The sequence below is a fragment of the Perna viridis genome, chromosome 9, assembly GCF_037379345.1.
Source record: "Perna viridis isolate PV_CMFRI_1.1 ecotype Kerala chromosome 9, ASM3737934v1, whole genome shotgun sequence".
Taxonomy (NCBI): domain Eukaryota; kingdom Metazoa; phylum Mollusca; class Bivalvia; order Mytilida; family Mytilidae; genus Perna; species Perna viridis.
In genome coordinates, this window is record NC_142453.1 from 29240509 (window position 1) to 29253020 (window position 12512).

General features: G+C 31.2%; 1 protein-coding gene across 1 annotated transcript; it reads right to left on the reverse strand.

Moving 5' to 3' along the window:
* Nucleotides 1–2474: 2474 nt before the first annotated feature.
* On the reverse strand, nucleotides 2475–4025 carry LOC148607676 (uncharacterized). Its single transcript, XM_088543555.1, has 4 exons — nucleotides 3992–4025; nucleotides 3666–3772; nucleotides 3090–3186; nucleotides 2475–2628 (listed from the first exon to the last, which is right to left on the reverse strand). The coding sequence occupies exons 1-4, from the start codon at nucleotides 4023–4025 to the stop codon at nucleotides 2513–2515; spliced, it is 354 nt and encodes a 117-aa protein (XP_088399681.1). The 3' UTR covers nucleotides 2475–2512.
* Between the last annotated feature and the right edge of the window lie 8487 nt (nucleotides 4026–12512).

Sequence of the window (12512 nt, forward strand, 5' to 3'; positions counted from 1 at the left end):
AAGCAATGAGTACCAGCGGAGAATAAATATTTCTCGTTGATACATTTACTGATTATACCAGCAAAAGGAGGCACAACAACTTTGTTTTTAATTGTTTTTGTTGACAAATGTGTATTCGATAGGAGTTAAGTACAAATAAGTTAGTACATACAATCAACATCCACATTTTATTCATTGACTCTTACATTTTTTGGACAAAATAAAATAAGCAAATGTTTATCAGGGGCCATCATTGTTATCTCTTTTATCCCCCTCTAAAGTCGGACAAACAATCAACGACGAAAATCATTGCAATTTTCCTGTTTTTGTTCTATATGTACAACAACCGAATGGCCATCTAAAACTGGTTATGTGGTCTCTAACTGTATCTGAATTAGGAAGAAAAAGTGAATCTTGTAGGCTTTTGACAAGAATGTGTTACTTCTTCTCAGATATTTTATATTTTCTAAAGATTGCCACTAAAGTACAGATTAACTTTGAATCATACGAAAATTGATAATTATCCATTTTTGTCAACTTCCTCAAATGCCCCTTTGCTAATTTGAAACTATCAAAAAGTAAAAAGTAGGTTGGAAAAGGAGACGAAAATTACGGGAGATATGGTAAATATGATTTGTTTAATCCTCAGACACATTTCAGGTATTTTTATGACACATGCAAATTTGATTTTCTGATAGATTATAGTTGCTAGTAATAGGGAAAAATGGTCAAATTAATAACAAAAAAAAAAAAAAAAAAGGACAAAACATACATTTTTAATGTTAATTCGAAAGAAGCATGGATATTAAAATTGATTTTACTGCTCATGTGGTATTTGAGGAGATTGAGGATCATCAACTGTATAACTTGAAATTTGACACATAATATGAAGAAGGTTTAAGGCATAAACAAGCCCCTGATCAACCATATTTATATGTATTTTATCTTTAAATAATTAATATTTGAAATTTGAAATTGACAAATTTGGGTTCGCATTCAAATATTTCGAAAGTAGACAATTTTTTAAACACCCATAAAATGCGTTTCAATTGACATGAGTTATCATTTTTGAAAGTGTATTTATAAATGACTCTTTAATAAGAGAATCCAATCAGTAAAAAGATGTCTGGGCTATGTTGACATAAATCTTCTTATTTAGGAAATCTGAACTAGTTTCTGTTCTATTTTCCCGGCTTATATACTCATTTACGGCTTCGATAAAATAAAAAAAAATAATGAAATCGATGAATGTTTACTGCATATTCTATTTGAGAAATTGACAATAACAAAGTAAGTATGCCCTTTGTAAATAAGTGTGTTCATCTCTGTATATCTACAGCGTTGAGTCTTTTTATTCGATAAATATGCCTATTACATGTTGTATTAAACAAAACATGACTTCATGTTTGAATTGAAGTTATCTTAAAAACTAAAATTTCCGAATTAATACACGGCTCAGATATTCGTATTTTGTGGAATACGCGCGTGAAATGTTCCTTAGAAATATAACATGTTTACATAACGTAAAATTATTGTCTGATCTAGTTCCTATTGTTGAAATATGTTGTATAAGTTACATGTAGGAGTTACATGTATATACATAACTGTGAAAAGGTCAAAGTATATTTCAGCTGTTGATGCCAATATTTAAATAAATATATGTCCGTTGTGAAGAAATAGCAAACAAAATACGATTACGCGTTTGCCAGTCGTGTTCTTAACGCAAGGAGGTAGACCCAGGGTAAGGGACATAAATCTCGAAATCATTGATATAATTGTATCATATTCAGTTTCACCAAAGCGTATCAAGCTTTCACTTGAAACAGAGTGAAATCAATCTAAGTTATTTTGATGCTTACATGAGATTGATGTGAAATACTGAATAAAAACACTCCAATGATTTGTATAAGTTGTTTCCCTTACCATAGGTCTACCTCCTTAAACACAGAGTTTGGCATGGTACTTTAGAATTTCTTTTATGAACATGATTTCTCATTACTCTAAAGGCTATAATCTGTTTGGTCTTTTTTATCACTCAAACTTTGCGTTTTGAAAACATTATTTCATTGAAAAAAATGAGAGATATTCTTTTCAATATAAGAGTATATTGCATATATTGTTTTCTATATTTTCAAAAGGTTCGTTCGATCAATTAAGGCTTCTTCAATTGATAAGTGGAATATGAATCTTTCATTGTATATGTTATTAACGCATTTTTATACGCCTCATATGTTAATTTTTATAAAGGTTATTATTGAACTGCATAGGTATATTTATTTTCGTATTTAATATTTGTCAAAAATGCAAAATAACATTTTTCTCAGTTTTTGTTCGGTTATCACCCATGGCACTCTTATTTACACTGGACAACAATAAAAAAGATATACAAAAGAGATAAAACAAGCAAACGTATATAGTAATGACTTGAAACAATAAGAAGATATAGGGATTGATAATGCTTATGATGGTTTTTATTTATCAAGCCAGATGTTTGCATTCTGGTGGTGGACCACCAAAAAACACCCCATGCGTGTCATAGAAAAATAAGTCGCCCCGTCTTCATTTGTCCACAAGTGCATGTGTTACATCCATCAGCACATGTTGTTGATGTTCCAGCCTGTATAATTTTATCTCCAACAACACACGTTCCTACAATAGTTGAAAGATTATAAATCAACTTCGTGATAAAATTCATAAATATTAAAAATATAAGGAAAACTATAGATGATACTTTATTATTTTGTTATTTTTGCACAGAGACATATTATATACGTGCATAAGTATTGAAAACGTATTATGTTGTATTCATAATTCAAGGTGTAACCTCCAATTAACAGTAATAGAATAATGTACTGAAATCAAAAATGATAAAATCAGCTCATGCATGTTTTATATTTATTATGACACTAATAAAAAATGATAAAATCATTTAGCAACAAGGCTGTACTACATGTAGACAAAGAAAAATATTTGTACTTAGAAGGGTTTTTGAACTGACAAACTTTATGTATATATGTGTACCTTGTGTATTATTTCCGAACAGGCAAGTTCTAATATACGAGCTACACATTTACAATACCTTTGTTCAAGAATGTTTAAATGTATTTTACCCGGACAGAATGGACATCCTTTGTCTGGTGTGAATGGATCAGAGCACTCTGGTTTAGGGCAACTAATTTCTACACAATAACGCTTCTGTTCTGATCCCTGTTTAAGATAGAAACCATTATAAGTATTCCAAGTTTTTGGACTCCTAGGAAGATGTTTGTGTGAATATAAATAGTAAATAATAGGTAATAAATATAGAAGAGCTAATCAAAATCGTTTTTCTTCATATCCAAAACTGAAAGGGATGAACGACGAGAAAGAAAAAAAAATGAAATAAATTACCCACGAAGATGTGTAGCCCGGACCAATAAAACGGGGTTGAAATTAGATACTCCAGAAGGGTGATCAGTTCGTACGTCTGCTAGAAACCCAACGAACGCGTGTTGCCGTAAAGTTCATATCTGGTAAGCAGACAGAAAACCAATCCCATAGGTAGTGCATGGCTCATTTAGAAATAAGATTAGTAAATATTAAAAGCAATTCTTTTTAAGAAACTTTATAGAATACGTAAAGCTTTTGGGTATGATTGTGTATTCGAAAAAAAATAGACATATATATTTAAAAAACTAAGCTCTTACCGGCTCTCCATTTACATTGAAACATTGGACGTTTTCTCCTAATGGAACCTGCTGGTCTCCAGTGAAAACACCTAGACATTTCCGTTCACAAGCCACACATTTAAGAACTTTAAACACACATATACATAATTATTAAGAGTTGACTTATCCATAATATTAATACAACATTGAAAATGTTAAAAAAATGATAACGGATGTCGGAAAAAGTAGAATGGTAGACAGTCTATACGCGTATACAATTGTATCCTCAGCATATCATTTATGTTTTAAATAGTTACATTTTAGATTTCCGCATTCAAATAATTATATTATTGACAAGGACTTACTGATTACCAGTGCTACTATGCTGTACAGTTTCATATTGCTATAATATTATCAAGGAGTTCTGTTCTACGTCTCTTTCTTTACGATTTATATAATAACACTCATTGCCATAAAGCATGATCATTTGTTTTTATGCAACATCTGTTTTTGTAAAGATCAACAGACGAAATATCTGCAAGCATTCTGTTTTAGATTGTGTAACTACATAGTTTTCTATAATAAATTGTTTTGAGGTCAGTTGATAGTAGGTTAAGCAACCAACTAATGCTAAACGTATTTATTACATTTATAGAAATTAAAACATTATTTGGATGAAAAATCAAAACAACAGTTTCGTAATTACATTCATTGATAATGAATGTCTGAAAACTTAACTGAGATTAAATGATTAGTTAGGGAGACTCTATGGATGCTTAACTGACACACAATTGAAAATACCTATATGTATTGGGAACTTTAAATACAAAAAAAAATATTAATCATATTTATTGAAAATATCGATATGATGTACACGTATTTCAAGGAGTAATTCACGAGAATTAAAAACGAAAATAGGAGAGGTATTGTTCAACTCCATAAAGGTTAGTCAAGGCAGCTTCTTACAAAATCTATTAAGCTTATTAGAAGAAGTTAGAAGAAGACAGGCTTACCGACGATTGATATCTATTCTAATATGACGTGCATCAAAGGTTTTACATCAAGCCGTGGTAAAATTCCGTCGTCATAGATGATTTGACCTAATTTTACCGACGTCACAACAGAATCTTGCTTCATAGTAAAGACAGTATTCCTGTTGGTATTAAAATAAATCACGGACACTCCATTTTATCATGGTTTTTGCCACTGTCTGGTGATAAAAGAAGTATGTTCAGAAAATGTCAAAATCAGCCCCAAAAACTAAAGTGTTTCAAATAAATTTGAGAATTGTATAATTTACTATTTGAATATATGCCTTCATTAAAAAACAAAGTTTCATGGCTGTTAATGATTGTGTTTCACTAAAATAGCAGATGGATGAAAATAAAGCAAAATCAGAAAATAAAGTCGAATTGTGTTAAAACAGCTTATTTAATGTGACATTTTGATGTAGAAAATATAGAGCGCATTTGTCGAACTCTTTGATATTTATACAAACATAGCCTTCTATACTATCACAACTTCTGACAAAAGATTGTGTTGTTCATAGCTTGCGCTCTATATTCTTGGATTAGAATATGTTGTTTACATCTGGCGAAAATTGAGATCATGTGACTACAGTTTTATTGTGGTTTAAACGTAGCAAAATGTCACTACTATATTGAAAACAGAGGTAACGATATCTTAATGTTTAAACCATATTACATTTCATAGATTTTATTGTATACTACTTATACAGTATTGAAACTGTATAGTGAATTTCAGTACTAATACCGTATTGTTAATGACAGTACTGTAACAATACTGCAATAAACAGTACTGTATCAACAGTCAATACAACTGTACAGTTTCAGTACAAAATAGAAATGTATAAGCCTAACGTTGGTAGATTGTTGGTAGTGTATATGATATTTTGTCCATTTGTTTTTATATATTGTTTTCTTTATCGCTGGTGCTGGAAATTTGTATATGATTGTGAGTATTCCAAATGCATCGTATATTTAAATTTAATCAGCATGGGAGGATCTAAACTGATTCTTAATAACATTATCTCTACCGTTCTTATTTTCTTTTAAGAGTTCAATCTCTTCTTAAGTCTTTATATATGAGAAAAATACCCTTTTTGTACATGGAGATGTTTATAGTAGGCCATTTTTTATGACCTAAAATAGTAATTATTGAAATATCACTGAAGGTTATATGTCGTGTCATAGAACCATGTTTTAAATGTAAATTTATTCCAGCAATGATCAGTAATTACCTGAAATAAAGATAAAGTATGAAAAAAAATTTATGCGGATTGACACAAACTAAACATAATGCATGATCAGTATTTCCAAATATAAAGCGTAAAAGATGTTTTTTATTACATCGGAAACTACTAAACTGTATTCGAATTAATGATATAAAGCCTTAATACCAAACTTTTCATTACTTTTTTCTAATTCTAATGGACGCTTAGAAATTACAAAAAAAAGTTAAAAAAGAAATAAGTAACAAAAGTTTTCTTTAATGATTAACTAATATGATGAAGGTGAAACTGTTTAACGCTCCAAAAGAAACATTAATTAAAAGAGTAATCAAGGGAACCAAGATTCTAGCGGAAATCAAAAGAATATCATCCAGGGACAAAGACAAGTCATGAAAAACAGAAAAACGAGACAAAGAACATAAAGTAATTACAATGATACATACAAAGTAACAAAAATAAATGAGCAACTCGGACTCCAGTAAAAGCTGGGAACATGGACCAGGTACACCAGTAGGGTAAGTGTCCTCTGCTTTTCTAGAAATACCCGCCGAGTTGCTTACAAAAGGTCAAGTCCGGGGAGGGGGTGAAGAAAAGAAAACTATAATACGTTGAACAAATCAGTTTCCATGGTGCAAATAGTTACACCGTAACGATACACGAGTTCATGAAATCTAGCGCGATACAAAAAGTTTGCTTAGTTATGGCAAATCAAGCTCTGGTATAACGTATGAGTTGTGATATGAAAACTCCATACGCAGGTGCTGAAGGGATGTCGCCAAAAAATGACAGGAAAGTTGGCAATTTTAAATCAATGTCATCACGTTTGTGGTACAGTTTGGTCAATAGTTATCCAATTACCATCAATCTCTAGGTGTAGATCAAGATATTAGGCTGACTTCACAGGGTCTGTATGTAGTATCCTTTATCTCAAGTTATTTAGGGTAACTGCGATATATCAAATCCCCAAAACTAGGATTGTTGAACAATAATACGTCATCTATATAAGCGGAAAGTGAGATTTAAATATCTATCTAAACGAACTTTTTGTCAGTTCTGATTTGATATATTATATTTATAACCTTCAAATGTGGTAAATTTTGTAATGATACACTACACTCAGCGATATTTGTTTCTCTAACACTCAAGTCCGACTTGAGTGAAACACGGTGTTAGACCGACATTTTGAGTGTTTACCACCCAGATTCCACCCAGCCAACACCGACCGTTTGTATATTGCAATAGTCCTAAAATTCAATGAGGCATAACGGGGAATTCAATATAAGATACGATGTATATTGTGTTTCTGTTTCTCAGGTAATTCGGAGCACTCAAAATTAGTCATGCCATTAAAAATTCGGCATAATCTTTTTTTTTTTTAATATTTTGTGCATGTTAAACATTTTTTGGTATGTAGGTTTTTTTACAGCTCTACGTACGTCCAATGAATGTACAAATAGTACTTTTTATCAAGTAATAATGCAATCTTTTGATATTATAATTTTGCATTTGTAAATTGATAAATACTATTTATAAATGTAGATAAAACACTTTGAAAGTATTGATTTTTGTGATTTGATTGGAGTAACGGACTTGTATTTTTCCTTTCCTCGTTTGTCTACCCTGGACTTGACTTTTTATGAGCAACTCGGCGGGTGTTTTTAGAAAAGCAGAGGACGCTTACCCTACCGGTGCACCTGGTCCATGCTCCCAATTTTTAGTGGAGTCCGAGTTGCTCATTTACTTTTGTTACTTTGTATGTATGATTTTAGTTACTTTAAGTACTTTGTTGTGAATGTCTGTTTTCCATGTCTGGTCTTTGTCCCTGGATTACATTCTTTTGATTACCGCTATAACCTTGGTTCCCTTGATTACTCTTGTAAAAACAGTCTGGGGACGCTTTTAATTTCCGATAGTTTTGATAATTGAACGGCTTTTCTAGCAGTAAAAGAAACTAATTACAGGTCCCAAGATAATGTGTTCATGAGAATTGTATTGTAGAAGCCATTGATCAGGACTGAGACTATTGTCATTAATAATTATTTAAGTTACAAGACGTTGTCCAAAGGAGGACGAGACGGCGTCCTCTGCCGGTCGTTTTCGGCCTCTAAAATGCCTCAAATTTCATACATAAAGTACGTTTCAAATACAACCTACATATGTCTTTATTTTAATTATAAGTTTTGTTAAACGGTTTCGAACTTTCAATGATGCCTACCGATGTTTACTCCCGTGCTAATCGTCTCAACCGCTGTTTTGTTGTGCCAACGGCTTGGATTAAAGCTGGAAAAATAAACTACTATCGATTTCAGCGATTGGATTAAAAATTTTCACATGTCTTCCGGACTCCCTTGTGATTTTCGTGGGTCCCACATGAATTTTGGAGATCAGTGACCTAGCTGGGAGCTCGGGTTCTAACGTCCGTATTGTCGGCGAAGATCAATAAGATTAACCACACCCTGCTGGGTGATTTTTCACCCAGGTCGGTGGTTCTCCATACACAATTAACAAATGGAATATACAATGTCCAAGCTGGGTGGGTGTAACACTCACATTTCACCGTGAAAAAATGCGACTGACACAGTTTTCCATTGACTAACACGGATTTAAAACTCCGACTTGGGTGTTAGAGGAACATAAGTCGCTGAGTGTAGTGTATATGTCCTAAAGAATTATACTAATTGTCATGGTTTGATATGCCTATTGGTCGAAATGTCTGGCATTGCTAAAGACTTATTAGTTGCGGCAACACTCTGGAACAGCCTTCCAAACCATTTAAGGACAGAAAACAGCTTTTCTCATTTCAAATGCCCAATTCAGTCCTGGAATGGTCCGAAAATGTTGCTGTTAAGCATGCACGTTACTTTCCGTTCTATATCAAGCTTATTTTTACCTATACGTTTTGTTTTGCTTCTACTTGAATAATAGTATTTCTGCTTTAGATTTAGTTTCTGCATGTTTATATATACTTTTATGCTTGGTACTCTGCAATATTATTATGTTTTAATATTTGCATGCTATGCTTATTTCGTGCTTGATTGTATGTATAGCTTTGTGTGCATGTTCTTGCCTTGTTTTATGTTATGTTATTGTTTTATATTCGGTCAAAAGCTCCTTCGAGCTCGTGTTTGTATTAATGACATGCCGAATCAAAGTGAAGTTCTTTTATCATATTATCTTACCTCGCATAGTCCGAATGTCTTTGGGTCGAATTGTCCGGCACTGGCAAACATTACGATTCTTATAAATTGCGAAACGTCTTAAAAAATTTCTTTTGCTTGATTTAGTTTCGCTTCATTCTGTTTCGATTTATATCATTTAATTTTGTTTTTTATTACTTCTTGATTCATTTTATCAAATTGTTTCTTGGAATCTTTCTTTTATGTTTCTTTTCGAATCTATCTTTTATCGATTATTTTCGTTTCGTTTTGTTTTGTTTTCGCAAAGAATGTCAGGTAAAGACTACCAATGGGTTTTAATGAACGAAGAATAAATCCTCACACCACTGGGGAGGCTGTAGCTAGCTCCAAAATTAAACACGGATACAGCCACACACATGTAGTTACCTCTATATACCCAAACATCATAAAGTTAATTGAAAGTAAAAACAAAAGAAGACATATAGAAGCCAGAAATCCCTGACTTGGTACAGGTGCAAATAATCCTGTGGGGTTAATGTACTTTGATCACAACCCCTGTGAACCAATTAAAGTTGTTTTATAGTTCTTTGTTTCTTTATTTACGTTTTAATGAGTCAAATTGCACTGGCCTCTTAGTGAAACACAAGCAATAACTTATTTAAGTAATGCAAAATAAAAAAGTTTGAAGGAAAAAAGTTAAATAAAGAAATCAGACATACATATCTTGCGCAAATGAATGTCCTCTTTATAAAAAACAATGGTTTCCAGCCACAAATTACCTGCTATTTTTTTTTAAATTCCTATACCCTTTAAATCTAAATATTAGAAAACCATGATGTAAACAATATCGAGGGGAATATCGTGAAATTCAATCATGAAAAACATCTAGATTTGAACCACGAACGCACGCACGCACGCACACACACACACACACACACGCACACACACACACACATAGTTTTCTTTTTTTGTTGTTTATATTATCAAATGAATGAAAAAGCCACAATAAGAATTATTTCGTATTTAAATAATTCAAAATATAACGTCTTCAATTGGCAAATATGCTAGAATTTTTAGTTAAGTATGACAAAATTCGTTGTTTTTTTTTCGTCAAATTTTGAGTTTCTCTACCAAATCATTAAAAAATGAACACTTTTTATTTCAAAGTTTTTCCAAATTTCTAAAGGTAGCCCCGAGATACACCAGTGCACATCATCATATACGACAAAATAGCCAATACAATATACCGTAATATTTTGTTATGTTTGGCAAAATAAAGGATACAATGAAATTAATAATTTATGGAATGGTGGAAATTTAAAGCAAAGCCAAACATGTTAACATCTTACTAATTGTATACATTACATTTTTGTTATTTATTTCAGTTTTGTCTTCGTAAAGTGGGGACAAAAACATTTTCATTTCGTCCTGAACCATTCTAATTCGGAGACCGCCGACGTGATATACACAGGCAACTGTGCCACATATGATAATCATATGGGGCTCTATTCAAATGATAATCATATGGTAATCATATTACAATGATATGATTTTTAACAAATGATAGTCATATGATTATCATATGATTCTCGTATGTTAATTGTTAATCTTGAAAATGTATGACAATCATATTTTTGTGAAAAAAATAACAACATATGATTATCATAAATATTATGCGATTAGCATATGTAAACTAAATCATATGATTATCATACAGCATTCGATTTATATGATTATCATATAGCGTTCGATTTATATGATAATCATATGATGCAAAACATATGATTCTTATATATGGCACATTTTCCTGTGTATAGAGTTTAAAGAGTCTACGTGCGACGTCAAAATAGTACCTTAGACATATGTGTAGTCCAATTTGATAATAGACAGATATACACAAAATATTCAATTTATGAAAGATTTAGGATTTACTAAAGCACCTGCTTGTAAAGCAAGTTATTAATTGTATATATTAAAAAAAAAAGTTGGAAATGTTTTATAAGAACAAAACAGTTAAAAGACTAAGTGTATTTAATTAAGTTTTGTCATTTTATTAATATAAACTGTCAATTGTGATAAAATGTCAAACAAACTACCCTAACATATACCTGTTTCGCAAGTGGTATAGACTTCAAAAAAGCTTTTTTTTTGCGTTCACAGAAACAGCGTTTAAATGTTTCTTGGTCACACTATACGCGCTATCATATACCTCGTTATATAATATCATAACAAATATGTACTGATCACAGTTGTTTATCTCCCAATTGTCTGAACGATGCCTTTTGAAAATCAATACTTGAGTGTAAGTGTTTGTAAGAATCAGGCAAATTGCGAAAAATCAGAAACATGCATGTCAAAAACCTCACCGATCTGACAATATAATATCACTCAAGGATGCTTTCTTTATTTGATAAGCTATTATTTGATCTCAGCATCATTAGATTTGCTCAGATATTTTTCAAAAGAATCTTAGAAAAATGAGGGTTTTAACGAAGTAATGAAATGTTCATTTTCAGTGCACTTCAATGAAATTGTAACTCAATGGTCCAGCTTGATCTTGTCTGTTTTCCGTGATTCTGATGTTGCAAATAATTGCACTATCAAAATGATGTTTTTTTCATTCCATGTTTTACGTACTGCCTGATTCTTACAGGGACTGACACTTAATAAATTATTAGCAGATAAAAGTTCAAAATATTTAGCAATATTATTTAGGTTTCTCCTATTGAAATATTAAATAAACGGTTTGTCTAATCAGAATGAATCTTATTTTAATGTAATAAATTGTCGAAAATCAAACGAAACCTGTTACTGTGGTCGTCGTTAATAATTGGTTTGTAAAACATACTTGTCAACATCTTCTCAGACAATGATAACAATTTGAAATTACAAGATAACTTTCAATTTGATAGGAACACAAAATCTATTTAAAGCGTCTTGTATGATAAGTAAAAATAAAAGCATACATTCACATAAGCGGAAATATCAAACAAATCTTGCAGATTGTTGTGTTGGATTCCACAAGTTTGCAAAGTATTTAAATGTTGTTACATTTATATCTTAATGATATTTTCTTTGTATCTTAATGTTGTCACCTTTTAATAATACTGTTTTTATTTACCTTTAATTCTTAATTTTGTGATTTTCAAATATTAATTTTGTGATTTTCAAATATTAATTTTGTTATTTTCAAATCTTAATTTTGTTATTTTTAAATCTTAATTTTGTTATCTTTAAATCTTAATTTTGTTGTCTATATATCCTTATTATCCTTATGTTGTCACCATTGTATCTTGATATAGTTATCTTTATATCTTAATGCTCATAAATGCAATTGAAATGTTTAATCGTCCGAAAACCGAATTCGAATGACAACTAACATGTAGCATTTAAACTTTGAGAACAATTCTTCGTAAATTAATTAGTCCGGTAACAAATATTTATCGGAAGCATTCAGAAATTTGTTACCTTTCTATCTTGATGTTATTGTTGTACCCT

Bases quoted from the DNA above. Each gene is read 5' to 3' on its own strand.
- LOC148607676 (XM_088543555.1), bottom strand. From the start codon at position 4,025: ATGAAACTGTACAGCATAGTAGCACTGGTAATCA. The intron at 3,773-3,991 runs GTAAGTCCTTGT...GTGTGTTTAAAG, and splicing joins CATAGTAGCACTGGTAATCA to TTCTTAAATGTGTGGCTTGT. The intron at 3,187-3,665 runs GTAAGAGCTTAG...TATCTTAAACAG, and splicing joins TCAATGTAAATGGAGAGCCG to GGATCAGAACAGAAGCGTTA.